The sequence below is a fragment of the Cynoglossus semilaevis genome, chromosome 11, assembly GCF_000523025.1.
Source record: "Cynoglossus semilaevis isolate Cse_v1.0 chromosome 11, Cse_v1.0, whole genome shotgun sequence".
In the NCBI taxonomy this organism is placed as follows: domain Eukaryota; kingdom Metazoa; phylum Chordata; class Actinopteri; order Pleuronectiformes; family Cynoglossidae; genus Cynoglossus; species Cynoglossus semilaevis.
The window spans coordinates 5,598,084-5,616,381 of record NC_024317.1 but is presented as its reverse complement, the minus strand read 5'-3'; the positions used below and the strand labels follow the sequence as shown (position 1 = coordinate 5,616,381).

Below are 18,298 nucleotides of genomic sequence, written 5' to 3'. Positions count from 1 at the left end.
TTTGGCTGCATGATTAGACCATGAAAGAAGAGATGTCTGTCACTGATTTAGAAAAACAACAAAAAATAATTTCAGCCTAAGTAAGGGGTGTCAAAGTCATTTTGGTTAACGGGCCGTATACAACCTAATTAGATGTTAAGTGGGCTGGACCAGTACAAACATAACATAATTAACTATAAATAACAATTTATGTTTGTCCATGTTTTTCCCCTTTGACTTCATCCAGATAAGTACAAGTATATATATTATTATTGTTGTTATTATTATTTGTAATAATAATAAGTCAAATTTAATTTTACAACAATATCCTGAACATGAAGTCCCCAGTGGCCCAGTTTTAGCCCACGGGCCGTATGTTTGGCACCTCTGGTCTAAGTGAACATGATGCTAATTCTCTCAATTTCTTAAAATGAAGAATTATCACTTTCAGCTTGTTCATTTTTTTCATCAGTCACCATGCTGGTAGTATGCACAGTGACATTTTGGCGCTAGATGCTATTCCAGATGCACCCTGGGATTTGGTGACTAGGTTGTACCGAACCCGGAACTTTCAGTTGGCACTGCACCACTCTAACTCCAAAAAGTTTCTTAAAAACTAATTATTTTTCTTCTTAAACAAAAATCTTTGGTGAATAATGAAAATTTAATTAAATGCCATATTGAAGTGGAAAAACTACAAAACGTTCAAAGAACTCAATGTGTCACTGAGATCGAAGACTTGGCATTCTTTGGTTTTGACCTTACCTGCAGGTGGCGTGATGAAAGAAGTTGTTGTTTTAGGTTTGTACGACATTGATTTTAATTTGAACCAGTGATGTCACTTGGACTAAAATCAAGTATTTGACTTCATCATACGAACGATGAAATACAAAGGATCATGCAGGCAGTTGGCGCCTATTGATCTGTGGAGCTGTACTCCTCCGAGGGTATTATGACAACTTCATTCATGCCCCGTTATGATACAATGAAGTCTGACTCAAACTTCTGTTTGTATGAAATTCCTTGATACGACTTTGACTTGAGTGGAAATGAGTAAATCTGAAGGCCGTTGTTTCAAAACCTCTGAATCTTTTTAGATCTCTGCAAAAGAATGCGCTGGAATCAATAGGCGTACAACAGAAAGCTGCGCTCATTTCTCTATGTCACAATTGTAAAAGGGGGGAAAAAACAGTTTTTTTCTTTTCACAGAGCACTGTGCGAAGTTGCAACAAATGAATAACAAAGAATGTGAAGCTGTTGACATTGTAGTCAAGGTCTCGGAGGAGCACTTGGGTAACGACCCTCATAGATGTGGCCGCACATGAAGGTCAGATGGTTGTCCTTTACTACAATAGTCACATCAGAAACATATCAGGCATATTGTATGGGTTCTGTGTCTGTGCTGGCTTCCTTTGACCTGGTATTAATAATAAAACAGAGTATTTCTTCTTCTCAGTGTCACACTGACTTTTGTTGGAGGCGGTGGAGGGGAGGTTTGCTGTGTTTGGTGGGAGCCAAGGGCGATCGCTTGTCATGTCAGGGGTATTAATTTATGATTTCCATCCCAGCTTATGACCTCATCACCTCCATTAGAATACAGCCTTTGTAATTTCATGGTTAATATTCAATAGCCACTTGTCCCCTGCGCCTGCTTTGTGCTGGTTCTGGAGGGGCTGTATATGGTTTTTGATTCGCTGAGGTTGTGCGTGCTCCTCGTGTGTGTGTGTGTGTGTGTGGACATGGAAAAGGAAATGAGGGTCGACTGAAGCATGGCTTCCTGCAAAACAGTTGCAGATGTCCAGAGATGTCCTCTGTGTTTGTGAACCCACTGAGGAGTTTGAATTGCCACTTTGTCTAACCTTAGTCATCCCTCACAGTCCCACTCAATCTCCTTCCCTCTTTTTCTCTCCCTTAAACACACACACACACACAGAATACAGTAGCTGACAGTAGCTGACCAAGGCGTTCGCCTCGGAGCCAGAGTCCGATCATCATGTCAATGAACTCAGGCTTTAGTAGAAACCGAGGAGTCTGAAGCCAGCTCCTCAGATCCAGTAGACACAGGGATACGAACGGCTGAAGTTGCTGTGGTGGAACGATGAGATGTGTTTAAAAGATGAAATGCAGAAAGTCAATAAAAAAAGGGATGAACATTTTTAAAACAACATAGAAAAATGTCCCCATTTCTTCACACTTTCGTAGATTGGCCTGAACATACAGTACATTCCTATTGATCGACTTTTTGAAAAACAAAAAACACACGCTCACTCAATGGAGCCAGTTTTCTCTGTCTGGGCTTTTGTTTTCCAGGGCTTTTTTTTTCTGGACTCTTAGAGGACATTATCTTAACATTTATCTAAATAATTCACAACATTTGATATTTGAATCTAAATCTCTTTGTAGTAGAAATTCATAAACTGTTAACATTTTTGTTACTGTTTTAAATACTTTGAGTGACTCACTTTCATTTGATCCAAATTCCCCGTTTTCTTCCAACCGGCCATCTTTGCCACTTTCACTGTGCTGTCGTTGTAGATCCAAATTCCCCGTTTTCTTCCAACCGGCCATCTTTGCCACTTTCACCGTGCTGTCGTTGTATTGGTCAAGTGCCCACAATTCTTTGCTGTGGCAGGGTATGATAAAAGGATGGATGTGGAAAAGGATGATAAACGTTGGACAGAGTTCACATTGTTTATTCAGTTATAAACAAAGAGACTTTAATGTGACTTCCAGGACTGTAATTCAAATGACGGTTACATGGGGGCAGTGTAAACAGACTGACATGACAGTGGACTACAGTCTGGTAAGAATTCAGCTGGGTAACAGGAGATTCCAAATTGCTGGCCGAGGCCAGAGCTCTAAATCAATGACAATAAGAACCTATCATTAATTATAAGAATTTTCAGTTTCTGATTATTATATAAAAAAAGTAGTACAAATACCAACTTCCAGTATGAATTATATAGCTTAAATGACATATAGGGCGCCCTTACGATAGAGGAAATGAGATGATGGTCTGTCTGGTAAACCAAAGCATCAAGAACAAAAAAAAAAAAATCATTGATCATCAAATCATCTTTTAAAATCCAGACCAGTGATTTAAGTGCAAGAACAGTGTTTATTTTGGGACTTCAATGTCTTAAAGGTTTCCTCCAACTCCAAACCAACCAATCAGTGCTTTGCATGCCTCCAGACTCTCTCTTCTTCATGAGATGTGAAGCTCTTTTCAGTGTAAACACACCAAACTCTTTGAGGGTGAAGTCATTATTCTGCCTGTGATCAACTGAGTTAAATCAGTAAAGTGAAGACCAACATAGTGAGTTTAGCAGCGAAACACATATAACTGTACTTTTACTACTGCAACTAACTGGTGTAACAATCACTTGTTTACTTTACCAATTTGGTGCTGTCGAAATTCTGACATACTGTATGTATAAAATTTCAAAAAAGCAAAATTCTACATATATACGTGACACGACAAATGACTTTTTTCGTATCTAAAAATTGCCCATTTGTGCTGAAGCAGAGTAAGTCACTGCAGCACTGAGGGCAGGAGCCTGAAACCTGATCTCCGGTTGGGTTGTGGTTGTGCACAGTCATAAGTGATTGGAAACAACATGTCAAATGTGATTGGTTAGAAAAAAACAGCAGACCTATTGTTTTGTTTTTTAAGAAAAGCCAATTGGAATCACATAAAAAACGTTCTCTGTAATATATTCACTGAAGCCCTGATGACTCAGCCTTAAAGATAGTTTGCTAATATCTACCTTTAGTTGATTTATAGAGGATGTTTAAAAAGAAAGATGGAGAGAGGGAGAGAGAGAGAGAGAGAGAGAGACAGTGACACGTCCAGGCCACTGCAGGAGGAGTCATAGGAAACCCATTTTTAAAAATTCGGCTTCAATATGAAGGATATTTATCACACAAGTACTGCTGGTTGGTCTGTTCTGAGGAGTGTAACCGCAAACCAATGTACTGTTTAAAAATTGAATTTCCAGAAAAGTTGATACACTTCCTAAAAAAGCAAACAAATAAGGAAACTAGTTTAATACAGCTAAATGAAAAAGAAAAGTCCAAAAGCTGACATGACTGCCTATGACTTAAAGAAAACCCTGTTTCAAATGTTGTGAGAAAATATCAGAGTCAAATTATCAGCAAAAAATGGCCCATAGGCAGAAACTGCTGCTGCATTTGCACAACTGTGACGTTAGGTCAGCGCTTCTCAAAGTGTGGGGCGGGCCCCACTGGACATTTTTAAGGTTTAAGTGATGATGGCAGAACTGCACGTTTATTTTCTTTCTTTGAACTTTGTGTAATTTGATGTTTGATGTTATTGATTTTTAGAACCACTGTCTTTGATGGTATTACATTATTACAGTGCTAAGAAATTGGACCGACCCACATGGGCTTGAAACTATTCTAGACCGCCTGCAGTCCAAACATTTCCCCTGCTGTATGTGTAAACATTTAAAGGGCCAAAAATTCTGATTCTAAACATTTAAAAGCATTATAAATTGTTTCAATTTTAAGTGACATATTTTATCTTCTCATTTTTTTTGGCCTATTTGAATGATGCTAGTTGGTGAAAAAATTGCTAATGGTCTAAATTTTACCATCAGTCTTTCCAACAATAATCCCTACTGTATGTTTGTTTTTTCAGAAAGTGTAGCAACAATTCTGGAAATATTATCTTGTAAAAACAAAAAATCAATATTTTATAACAGATATCCTACCAGTACAAAATGCAGTTCTCTCTGTAACAATTTTTCACCTATCGTTAAGTATTGCATTGTTGTGCAGGAATTATTATTTTTCTTTTTTTGCCGTGGAAACTGTTGCATTAAAGTGTGAACACGTCCCAAAAGAGACGGATCCAGTCTGATATGTACAGACGTCAGGAGTCATATTATCTTCTCAGTGTGTTAGCTGAATTTCCAAGACTTGCATAATCTGCTTCTGTGTTATCAGGTTAATTACAGCCATAGTGTATTATCATCAACAGTGTTAGATTTCAGTCCTTAAAAACAGGGTTTCATCGACCACAGCAATGTTAGCGCAGAAAAAACCCTTCTATGTACAAGCAGTTCTAGGTTCAGGAACTAAGGTCCAGTATTAGCAAAAAATCTTTAGTGTTTCAAAGACAAATGAATTGCACAAACAGTATTCGATCAGAGGGAAGGGAGATTTGCATCGAGCCACTCGACGAGGCGCAACAGATCTAGGTGACATCTGGAGAGGTATTGGTTTGGAGATGGAATGTGTGGCAGCATATGAGCGAGTGGGTTTGTTATCTGAATTGTACCATTCATACTCAGAGGGTGTACAACGCTGAGATTCTCACTCCAGGAATTAAATTAGATGCTGAGCAACGTCTGCTTCACAGAGAGGCAAAACCCGATAACACAGAAATGTGATTTTCACATTTGAGGAAGAAAAAAATGCAAATATCTGAACTAAAATCTACAAAATAAGGATTAATAGAGATTTAGTAATGGCAACAGGGTCTATTTGAAAATTCAGGCCTTTAGCTAAGCCTGAGCCATTTGTTCACATAGCAAAGATTGTCAAAGAGAAAATGAAATGTGTAAAAGAAAGGAGAGATGATGCTGTTCCAGTCCTATACCAGTTCAGACCAGTTCAGACCAGTTCAAACGAGGAAGAATTTACCGAGTACAGTCAAAGTCCCTTTAAAGAAAAAAAAAAGAAAAGATTTGTTAAAGTAAACAAAATACTGAAAGTAAACATCAAGGGACTTGTGGTAAAGCGCTCTCTTCCATCCTTCCTCCAGTTTGATGAATGACACTTCCATGAATCTTTAGTGAGTTCCTTTAAAGAGATGCACGTTAACCAAACATCAGTCTGTAATATTGCCACAAGCCACCCTTAAGGTTTTTCTTTTTTTTTCTATTGGTACATAAAAGCGGCGATTTTGACATCATCATCTCCTTTGCCTAGTCCACTGCTTGCACTCAAACAAGAGGACGTTAACCTTGACAGAGGACAGAGGACAGAGGGTCAGAGTACAATTGGACTGAGATCTGAGCGTCCATTTTCCCATTATGCTGCTGCTCTTATCTATAGAAACATTAAAATCCAGTTAAATGGAGCCATTTTCTCATTTGCCTTCAGAGGTCATTTTTCATGCTTGGAGAACTCCAGTCGTTCCAATGGCACAATAATAATAATAATCATTTGTTCAATAAGGGTCCAGAGACGGCGTTAGCCTGGCAAGCTCCCACTGACCACAGCTGGAACTCACTCTGCACACATGTCCAGCTGGGTAGAAATGGACCAACAGCAAAAACAGGGACCAAGTGTCCCGTTGCTGCGTCAATGTAGCAAAGAAAAAGTTCAATAGTGACTGCTGTTAGCATTAGGTCACATCTTTTACTTGGCAAACCCTGTAAGAAGTATTGGACTTATTATAGAGCCAACTGGGTCAGCCAGTATAATGTGAACCACGGATCCCAGGCAACAATGACTGCGGCCATTCAGCGCTAATGACATATTGGTCAAAGTTGTTCCTGGGCTTGTGGGGGCTGAGTTGCGGTGGCGGCCGAGCCATCAGGAGGAGAAACAAAGGCTGCAGCACTCCATGCAGATCTCCAGGCAGTCTGCAGACTCACAGCAGGCGTCGATGATGCCACAGTCCATGTCACAGGGCAGGTCACAGTCGCCACACTCCTCCGACGCACAGCAGCAGCAGAAACATGAGTCGTCGCCCGCACAGGACCCACAGGTGGCGCAGTCCAGCACGATGTTACACAAAGTTAGGAACTCACAGAAGAGACACGCCAGGATACAGTGAACGCAGCAATCTGCAGCGGAAGAGAGAGTCAGATACACAGTCAGATACACAGTCAGATACACAGTCAGATACACAGTCAGATACACGCTTTGGTATTTGTCTCTTCCTCTCGTCATGCCCTCAGTGTCCTCACCGTCCTGTGCTTCTGTAGGAATCTGCGAACTGTTGCTCTTGGAGCTGCTCTTGCTCCTCTTGCTGCTCTGGGAGGTGATGGACGGGTTGGACTGCAATCTTTTGCTGTGTCTCGGCCCTGCCGAGGAGGACGAGGACGTGGACGAGCCTCCTCTCGGGAGGGATCCTAGTTTAGGATGAGGGCCCCCGTTTCTGACCCCGTTCAACTGGTGTCGATGTGTGTTCGGCGTATGTGTGTGATGAGTACAGTGTGTGTGAGGGGAGTGTGTCTGCGAGTGCTGCTTGGCTCCGTTTCGTAGCTGGCTGCTCGGCTGCGTCCGACATGGCTGGGTTTGTTGGATGGGCGTTGATCTGGCTCCTGGTTGAGCTGCGGGAAAAAACACAAGATATAAAACGACTGATTTTGTGTCAAATGATTTAAATATTTGGTCTGGTAATCAGAGGACAGCTGTGGTTTCGAATCCTTAATATGACCAAAAAAAACCCCTTTCTCTGACCTGAAGCTGAAGCCTCCACTGATGCTTTTGCTTACGCATATATTAAAATATTTTTAATCCCATTCAATTAAATGAAAGATTTTTCAAACTGCAGCAGGTGGTGGGCCGGGTTTTCTTTTTTTCATTTCACAAAAATTCCAGGGCAGGATTCGAAAAGTAGAGAAAAACCAAAATGACTACCGTTAAAAAACATTAGGTACTTTCTGATGGTAGTGGTGGTTATTATGGCCACGACCAGCATTGCTGATCAGTCACACTCATGTCAGCAACTTTTATGAAAACCAAAAGTATTTTTTTATTTTTGGACTGAGACCATCAGCACTATTTAAAGGACAGGTTTGTGTTAGTGTTCACAGGATATGTTATATATTTATATGGACAGAGATTTGGTACAAATGCAAAGTCAAGACACGGATCACTTGCATTATTTACATTCAGTCTGTGTTTGTCATTGGCTGCAGTGGCCCCACATGATATGACAGACATTTGTGCTGCAGACAGGCCAATTAGACGCTGAACTCCTGCCACGGAGAGTTTGGAAATCTGAACAAAAGGATTTCTCTTCAAATGCCAGTATAACCCATCGCATTAGCTGTACCTTCCTGATTCCTGAATTATTTATGCCAATAGTTTTACAAATTCATCCTGTGCACACAGTGAGAAACCAAAGTCCAAAATCCTTAGTTCAACAAAATATGGGGAGAAACAACCAATCCCTGCCTTTGGTCAAAGCTTCGTTTAAATGCAACACCAGCAGCTGCTAAGTTTTTAAAAACGTTTTTTTGTGTTTCTATCAACTTTAAAACTGCAGTACAGTACCGTACAGTGATCCAGTTGCCTTAAGTCCGGAGTAAAGTTTGCATATTTGTGCTGATGCAGCCTGTGGAGAGGGAGGCTGTGGGAAACAGAGTCCGGCTACAAACCCAACCTAAAGGCAACAGTTCATGGGAAGAACTCTGTGTGTACAGACTGATCCCTGATCCTCTTTGTCTAGACTCACACAACTAGACAAAGAGGAGACACTGGAGGTTCTGTCCACCTAAGACAGAGTCATTCAAATATTTCCCATTAATCTGTGACTTTATAAAAATGCAGTTTTAAACAGTACACACTCTTGAATGTCTACAAACACACCAGCGCTCTAGCTCGGGCACGTTTGTTATTCTTGGCCAATAAAGACTCCTGGTATATTTTACCTCCAAGTGCTATCAAGTAACTATTCGTCTGAAAAGAGGAGGCAGAAACGCACACCTTATGTTGCCAAACCAAACACATGCCCCGAAAAGACGGATAAAATAGAAGCCCGGTTTAATATATTATGGTAGTATTTATTGCCATCATATTGAGGCCCTAAATATTTTTCTTGACCTTAAAGCGTACGGTATGAGGGAGGCGTGGTGAGAATTAACAGTGCTGCATCGAGTACACCAGCAAAACCAAAGGAAACCAGAGGAAATCAAAGCAGAAACTCTGTCCTGCACATGTGACAGTGCACGCACACGGAGACACACGCCGAGTGTGGTCCCCACTTTTTGCTGTGAAACACGACTGACAATAAAAGTGTTCGCTCGATAACCGTTCAGAGACAGATAACCCAACACTGTCTGTTTGGATTGGCTGACGAACGTGGTCTTTCGACCAAACCAGTGTTATTAAAGCTTCTCTCATTCAGCGTTTTCTAACTCTGCTCCAGATGTTTGGCAGGCGGTAGGATCTGCATGAGTGTGTGTGTGTGAGTATGTGTGTGTGTGTGGCCAGTGTGTGTCTGCGTGTTTGTGTGTTTAAAAGAAGGAACTAAACTTTTCAGCATTTTTTTTTTTTTTTACCAATGTCACTACATGCGTCTGTTTCTCTTCCTCTTTTCCTCCCACAGACCATTTTCTCCACTTTCTTGTCTCTCTTTTTTTATGTTTTCTCTATTGTTAGTCTTTTCTACAAAACTGGATTCTAACTCTGGGTTTGCCAGGATGTAGGTCAGCATGAAGAAAAAGACAGGGCACAGGAGCTTTGCACAACTTTTTAGCATTTACTTTTTATGGTACTACGGGGGATTAAGAAATTCATACTTGTTTGTGTGTGTGTGTGTGTGTGTGAGGGAGAGGGAGAGAGAGAGAGAGAGAGGGAGAGAGCATTGCATAGGCTGAACTGGCAGTCAGACAGATAGGGAGAAACAGGGAGGGAATAGGGACCGACTCCAAACAGAGCTTGAGGTTAGCCCACTCTCACACACAAATATATGCATGAAAGAACACGTGCAGACACACACACAGAGAGAGAGAGAAAAATCCACACAAGAACCCTTTGTGTGAGATCAGGAAAGTCAAATTGGAGTGAGAAAGAGAGGGGAAACAAAGTCAAAAGAAATGGGTTAGCGCTCGTGCATTTTTTTGGACCAGGAGGATGCATGGGTGTGACTCATAAACACAATGACTCAGCAGCGGCAGCTCTTTAAAAATAACAGCAAACAAGAAGATTAACGTGATGGGACCGGGAAACCACCGTGGGTGGGTGGCACTGACACAGTATTGTAGGCCACTCAGGGGTCCTTCACTCTCCAAGTATAATGTGTGCGTGCACATGTACATCCGCGCAAAATCCATTTGGCCAGTGAGTGAGCATAAGTGAGTCACCATCGGTTGAACACAGCAGCACACCCACCCGTTCACACACACACACACACACACACACACTCTCTCCTCCTCTTCCTCCTCTCCGAGCGTCTCTCTGCTACCCTGTACTTACACACCTCGCTCCCAGACCAGAGCGGCTGTTCATCCCCCCTCTCCCTCCACTCCTCCCCCCTTGTCTCTCATATTCTCTGCTGCAGTGAGTCACCAGGACGATGACTGAACACTGTCTGTCTCTGTTCCAGCTGCTTCATCCCTAACATCTTTCTCTGGCACAGTTTGTCCTGTTTTTGTTGGGAAACGTGTCAAAAGCGCAGAACTATAGATGCGAGAGTCCAAGTCGTGAAGTAACAGACAAACCACGCTGCAAAGTTCAACCATCAGTGGCCAGTTGTGTCGGTTTTATGGATATTAAGACGTAACAAAGAGTCAGTGAAAAAGGCTCAGAATAAAAAGGGTAAAAATGTAGACGCATTCAGCTAATGACAAAATGATTTAACGATGTTGGATTAACTTGAGTTGCTCCATTTTTTTTCCCCCGCTGCTGCTCAATATGTGTTTCAAAATAATCTCAAACACATCTTAGGAATCTTTAATTCAGGCCAGATTTGCACAAACATTTTAACCACTCACATTTTTAGAGTTGATTATGAGTTGTCCATAAAAGAAGAACTATCACTGTGAAAATTTAAGAAAAGCATCACACAGGCTGTACTTTACATGTTTACTGCTGTAATACTTTATCCTTCAATGGATGACATTTTCATCTTTGGTGAGTGTGTAAGGCACCAGAAAGATGAGGAGAGAGAAAACATTAGCATGACGTGCACAGGAGTGTGTGGGTGAGACGGGTGAGGAAGGTGGGAAGTTAATGATGCAAAAAGTAGTGGAGGTGAATGAGTTGAGGTTTGTGGCAAAAGAAGTGAAAGAGAAGCCTAATAGTTGTTGCTTATAGTCAGCTGGCTGCTAATGAATCCTAAAATTATTATTTTAGTAGAGTTTTAAAGATCTACTGCTGTGGTGCAGCCGTAGGCACTGACATGAGACTCTCATGTGATTTCTGAAGTATGAAAACTCTCACCAATCATTACGTAACCGTGATTGGCTGCTGATAAACACAACAACTGAAGACAATCATCCTCCAGTTTCACCATATTAATAGTATATGATTTATCTACTGCCTCAAACCGGGGGCTTTTAAGGATCTTATTAAGAGAGAAAAAAACTCAGGCACAAATTCCAAACTAGATCTCAACATGAAGTAACAGCGTGTATTTGACTTTATCAGGGTATAATCCACCTACTGTGACAGTCTGAATGTGGTTAAACAAAAATCTTCGCCCTGAAGCAGGAACATGATTGTGCATTCACTGGTGTGGTTACGTCTGAACACGTTTGCAGCAATTAATTTGTTTTAATTACTATTACTTCAGGGAATGATGTGGTTTACGGGTATGTTTTTTATGTATTCTGCAACAAAATATAAAATATGACATCGTTATAAAGAATTATTATTATTGACAATTTTCCAATCTGTTACGATCAGTTTTTTTTTTTTTTTGTGGTTTTCTCAAATTCAAAAACACTAAGGAACCATTGAACACCACTAATCCAATGTTCCCCAAAGCGGGGGGTGGGACCCTCAGGGAGTACAGAGACATTTTTAACATTTTCTTCATTCATTCTTCAAGTGGAAAAAAATGCACTGAATTGCAACTGGTTTATTTTGTTTAGTGAGAATAGCAAATAAAATAATAACAGTATTTAACAGACTACAATAAGCACAAGTACACATAAAATTCCCAATTATCCTGATCGTACTTCAAATGATGTCATTTTGTCTATTAGTACTTTGACAAGAAAATACTGTTGTGTTTTTCCATCTCTTCCCCGTTCCTCTCTTTCAGTTTTCGACAGAGGAAAGAGAATTTTAAGACTAGTCTGATCAAATTTACAACATGCTGAAAATACAGAGCAGTGTGTAACACGTTGGAGAGGCAGCGGTGGAGAGGCACTCTTTAATTGTGTCTTTGCAGATTGCCAATCACATGCCAATCGGGGGTGGGGTTATGTGCAAGTTGCAACACTTGATGATGATTGGAGGGCCGGGCCAAAAATCATGCAGTGTGAAATGGGGTTTAATGGAAGACAAAGGAAAGATTAAGACCTGGAGGGATGAATTAAGGCAGACCCCAAATGTTTGAGCACAGTGACTGGTCTCAAATTAAAAGCGTCGTCAGCGACTCGTTAGATTTCTCACCCGCGGCAGGCAGCGCACCCCTCCTCTTTGATGACAAGATAATAACAAACAGTTCCAAGAATTTCACCGTCAGGCCTTTCTTCACCCAAGTGAGAGAGAAAAAAAAGACTTCGACTAAATTTATGTTAATGACGTCTAGAAAAAAGATTTCAAATAGAAAAAGAAATACACAGACTGGAAATGTCATGGAGGCTACGGTGATGGATGACACGTCTCATTGTTTCCTCATGAGTCTGCAGTGTCAGCATGTGTATCCTGCTGCGGCCGTGACGTCAAAGACGGTAATGCAGGCATGACATCAGTGACTTCTGCTTGTGTGTGTGTGTGTGTGAGAGGTCATGACAGCCAGGCACACATGCTAACAGCTCTTTCTCTCTGCACATTGTTATCAGACGGCTCGTCGTAAACCCTGGGCCAGACGCATACTATAGCTCTGATGTCATCACTTCGAGGCAGATTGCCGTTCTGTTTGTATGTGTGTACTTCTTCACGCTCACACACACACAGATGTGCAGATGTTGCACAGTCATGACCCCCGCCGCAAACCTGACTCACAGCTACTTTATAATGAGTCTTCACACACAGTTAAACAACAGCAAAACTGATGATGATTTGTTGATCCGTCGCGGACGAAATGGAGCGCATCTAAACTGATTTGGAGGTAACAAGGGCTATATGAGGAAACGCAAACCACATCTGCGGTGACAAAAGTAAAAAAAAAATAGAGGCACGCTGGCGCAGAGTGAGACAGACGTATAATTATGTCTGCAAACAAACAGACTGTGCTCACCTGAGAGGAGGATAAAGTTTAGAGCTCAGCCATGTTTAGGTTGGAGGTTTGATTTGAAATGAACACTCTTGTGATTGTGTAAAATGTAGAGGGAGGAAATGGATGGATAAAAGGAGGAGACACATGAAAGCAAGTGGAGAGGCTGGTGGTCATGACGGTACATTTTGTCCAGGCCTACGGCCGTTACATAACCTTCACTGTGCAGCATATGGAGCCGGTGGGCTTCATGGATTTTATTGGGATGTAAAATGAATCAGAAAAAAAACCCCCCTACCCAGAAACCTCAGGCTTCCTCGCCCCAGGCCTGAAATAGACTGGAACAGCAGAGAGATAATTCACACACCTACTCAGCTCAGGACGTACTCCTTTCACCTACTTATCCATTTCCTGACTGAATTGCTGGTTTTTCAGTCGCCACAAACTAGCTATTATGATGGAGCAGGTTTGTGTGTCTGTGTATGTCACCCATGGCCGGCCCCAGATTCCAGGAAAAACCCGGGTTGTTTTCTAACACATGCTCAGATGTCAGCTTACTCAACCTTCCTGTCACCCCTCAGCTTCGCTTTTGGTTCGTCACTTCTTTACATTCACCTTTTTTTTATTTTCTCCCGTTTGAATGACAGGCAGCCTGTTTAGAAACCTCTGGGGCATTTACATTTTTACTGTGATTTTGGGTTACTGGCACAGGTTCAACATAATGTAGCTGGAGTTTAAAAAAAAAAAAAGGGCGGTGTAATTGAGGACGTTGGTCTTCAGAAGTACAGAAAAGAGTCTAAGAACTGATGCAGGGACTTGTTGGTGATATTCCACAGACAGGAGTTTTGTTCAGGTGTTGAGATGCTTATCCCCAAACAGCTAATTGAGGTGGAGTTGCACTCGATAGACAGCTGGAAAATCTGGGAAGAAGTTTAGACTTGCAACGCTGAGGGTAAATAAAACACACGCAACAGTCATCCGTCTGCCTGTTTGTCTGACACCTCCAATGGCATTCTTTTGTTATAGAACCAACATTAAAGGATGGGTCAAACACATGGTTTCACTGACATCAAAGAGTGGACGTGTGAAGTGAAGAATCTGGATTCTGTTTCAGAAAAAAGAAATTGAATCTAACATCACACACACAGTAGTTTTATCCCAAGGTTAAAGCCCATGTTTTCGTAAGAACCTCTGCAATAAATAAAGGCAATAAAATCTAATACCTGTAATTTGTCAATGCACACACAACTCTATTTGTGATCCAGAAACACAAATTTCACAACTCTATTTGTGATCCAGAAACACAAAGAACGGTTATTTTTTGTACTTTTATATTCGCATGTGTCTCGAATAAAGTAGAGGCTCACGAAGAAATTATCACAGGTTAATATCTTCCATCTTTTTAGATTTTTCTTTAAGATCAATTTGCAGAGGTCAGTTTTCAGATTTTGCTGCTCAGACATTTTTGTTGCGCAGATGTGAAAACTACACATTCTCAGGTTTATTACAGGTTTCTGAAACCTGTGGTTACTGAGCCACATTCAGCTCTTTAGCCTCTTTGACTGAGTTAAAAAATACTTCAGACCAGTATTATAGGTACACAGTTTTTCTTTTTTACAAAAAAGCTTGCTTGCTAACAGCAAAAAAAGACTCTCATCTTAACTCAAAATATGGTGTTATTCTGGTGTTAGAATTGATCACAGTCTGATTTGTCTGTGGTAAAACAGATCACAATAATTTTTCAATAGTTTTCTTTTTTGTACATCTTTATCAATCGGTAGTATTACTACAGTACAAATAAATGGTTGTAGTATATGCAGCTTTCAGTTTTACTGACTGTTTAAATGATCTCTTCTGGTGTTGAAGGTTGCAGAACACCAGTCTGTTGAAACCTGCTTGTATCATTTGCAAAGTATAAAGGCTGATTACAAATCTGTGGAATTACAGTGACATATCTGACACTGATATCTGATGGAAAAAATGCATTTTCATTAGTGGTACAACTGCAAATGTTTTGCCTGTCAAATTTCTTTAAGCTTCCCATGAACAAACAGAAACTCTGACTCATCTTATCATATGACAAGTCTCCATCTCTGACAGGGTGAAGGGATTAAACGTAAAGCTTTCTCCTTTTTTTTTTGCCCTGATAAAATCTCCAGGAACATCTCTAAGCAGCAGTGGACTCGTCACAGTAACATCTAAACCCATGTGGTTGTGTTTTTTTAGAACACCATGACAGTTTCTTATCCAATACCACACACATTCAGCAGCAGTTTCCGCTTTGGTTTTGAGCACGCAGACTTGAACTGATTTTCTAAATATTTGTTCAATCCTATTGATAGCAGATGGCGATGGGACTAATTCTTTGCTAGCTTATGCTTAGTAACACAAAGGATTTTGACTTCTAAATTAGTTTATGTTTAACAAATAGAATTTAGTCTGCTAATGGAAAACATGTTTGTCTGTCCAAAAGGTTCAAGTGAATTATAACACAACAGATTTGGCTTTCTTTTCAGGAGGCGTGTCAATGTCTATGGAAATGTGATTCATTCTTAAACTCTACCTCAACTATGCTCAATTATATTTAGAAGTTCTGACATTTGCTTCATATGAAGTATAATTTCTTTTGAAAACAGAACGAATCCCAATTTCTCTAAATTTCCATTTTGTTCATATGTAAATATAGTGAGCAAATCCCAAAACTTATTTTTTTACTATTTTAGAAAGACAAGTTGAATAAACAGATTATCAAAGCTAGTGGAACAACCGTGTCCTAATGTGATGTAAGGACATTCGTACTGATTGATTGACTTTGGGGGATTTCATTTTACTCGCCCACTGCTTCGATGCCCAGTGGACCCTAAAATAATTAACGGGACTGAGCAATGGAACCAACATCCACATTGTTGTGAGTGACTATTGTCATGGCGATCAATTCTAACAATTAACAAAAAAACAAAACAAAAAAAAAAAACAAAGTATGGAGAAGAGAAGGAGAAAGTACCAGCACCGGGATGATATAGTGCAGACGTGTTGTGTTTAAATTCAGCAACATAATCCAATTAACTGGAAATGTCCGTATATTTAAGTCTTTGTTTGATATGTGACGACCGCAGCCCTTTCTTCATAGTGTGCAAATGTGTTTGTTTAAAGGTCAGAATAATGTGAATCATCACAGCAGCGATAGGTAATGGAAATACAACTCCCACCAGTCGCTCTGCATGTGTTCATGTGTGTGATGAGGCACGATTGACTCACATGTGATACTCCTGTTGGGTGTTGTCAGCTCAGAGTGCGGCAGGATCCGATTACACGCGTCCTCTTGGTCTATCACGGTGCCGTTTGACCTCAATATGAGGGGCTCCATGTAGGTGTGGACCACATCTGTGGGAAGACAAAAAAAGGACACAACTTTTCTGTCAGACAACAAGTTTTATGTGTGATTTCCCCCCCCCCTTTTTCTTTCTTATTGTCAGACAAAATCAAGTCCTTCTACTTCTAATCAACCTGGCTTTTCCCGTGTCATTTCCCATCAACCAACACTGCATTTATCCAAATAGACCAGTTCTGCTGACTTCAACAAAAGCAGAAGACTTTGTCTCTACGTGTTGGTGTACGCTCTGTCGTGAACTTGCATCTGGAAGCAGTTAAATCCAACCTCTTGAGACTGTTTAGGGGTCCATGTGCAGGCTCGTGAAAACCCAGAAACAGCTTGGATGAGTGTGTGCATATTTAAATGTAGCACATAAAGGGAGCAGCATATAAAATATAGGCTTTGTCTTAATATTTGGAGTTTAAATTTGTTCACCAATAACTCAGAATACTCTCATTAGTTCAATCTTCTGCCCCCTCCCTCTCCTTCTCCTTCTCTGTCTCTCTCCAACGTATATAAAGACACACACACACACACACACACACACACACACACACACACACACACACACACACACACACACACAACACCCACACCCACACACACACACACACACACACACACACACACACACACACACACACACACACACACACACACACACACACACACATATATATACTACACAAAGGCCTTCAAAGCCAGGCAGGCCTGGGCCTCTGAGAGGTGCAGATTCATTCCTGGGCAAATGAGAGCCAGCTGGGTTTGATAAACACGCACACATACACACTCACACGCACACAAATCTAACCACGTCCTGTGCATGGACTCGACACTTCCCGGCTATGCTTATTTATCCTACCTACTCCATCTGTCCCCTGTCTTTCATGCACCTTCTGTCTTATGAGAAGTGTCATAATCTTTTAAATCTCAATTGTATTTCTTCCCACACGTAACTTGTCGCTACAAATGGGACACTTCTACAGGAGGCGTAACTTGTGCTGTTTTCTTTTTTCTTTTTAATTAACAATCCATAAACTGCAGAAAGCTATATAATATATAATTATTTTATTTATATTAATTTATATATAAATAATAATTAATCAACCTAAATCAAAAATAGAAAAAAAAGTTGTTAAAACACACTGTTACATACTGAACAATGTAAAGATTATGACTGAATATGAAGGTAAATTTAACATATTTTTAATATTGACAAGTAGCTCTGTCTGCAAATGAGGATTTCTACATTGCCTGATTGTGTAACATGGTCTGGGAAGAACTGTTTTTTTTTTTAAACTATATTTCTGTCAACACCTTTACCTCTACCATAACAGACACGTACATAAAGTAGACAGGTTTTTGTGCTTTGTAAGCACTTTACATAGAAACAATACATTTCTTGCCATAAACCCTAACAATAACAAATATAGACTTAATATTAGAAATGTCCATATTAATTCTAACTCAAAACTAAGTCTTAAAGTACCGTCTGACTCAAAAAGTTCCCACAAGCACAATGTGTCCCCACATGGACGGTATTTTCACTAAAAATGTCCCCAACACTTTACTGTACCAGGAACACACACACACAAAATATATACACTCCATATAAAACAATGTAACATTCTATCTACCACACACACATGCGCACATGTGGAAGCCATTTCTGAAGCCCATGTTGTATCCATTAGTCTCAATCAGCCTGCTCCAGATATGAAAGCCACTGCTAAGAAGTGTCGCCCTCCGTGCTGCCAATTGTCTAGTCTGGAGATGTATGTGTATTATAGGATGGATGTTCACTCTATCACACACACACACGACCGACCTGAGTCTATAGCCCTGTATGTTAACGT

The 18,298-nt window shown here is 40.6% G+C and overlaps 1 protein-coding gene across 3 annotated transcripts in view; it reads right to left on the bottom strand.

Moving 5' to 3' along the window:
- Positions 1 to 2,658: 2,658 nt before the first annotated feature.
- The window catches only part of mdfi (MyoD family inhibitor), a 25,469-nt gene continuing 9,829 nt past the window's right edge, over positions 2,659 to 18,298 (bottom strand). For 2 of the 3 annotated variants that reach the window (XM_025060171.1, XM_025060172.1), the window contains 2 exons: positions 16,328 to 16,453; positions 2,659 to 7,286 (listed from right to left, as the gene is read on the bottom strand). In XM_025060171.1, coding sequence (XP_024915939.1) covers positions 6,544 to 7,286; positions 16,328 to 16,453 — 869 coding nt within the window. In that variant the 3' untranslated portion in view covers positions 2,659 to 6,543. The remainder of the gene's footprint in view (positions 7,287 to 16,327; positions 16,454 to 18,298) is intronic. The other variant, XM_017036358.2, reaches the window with a different exon arrangement.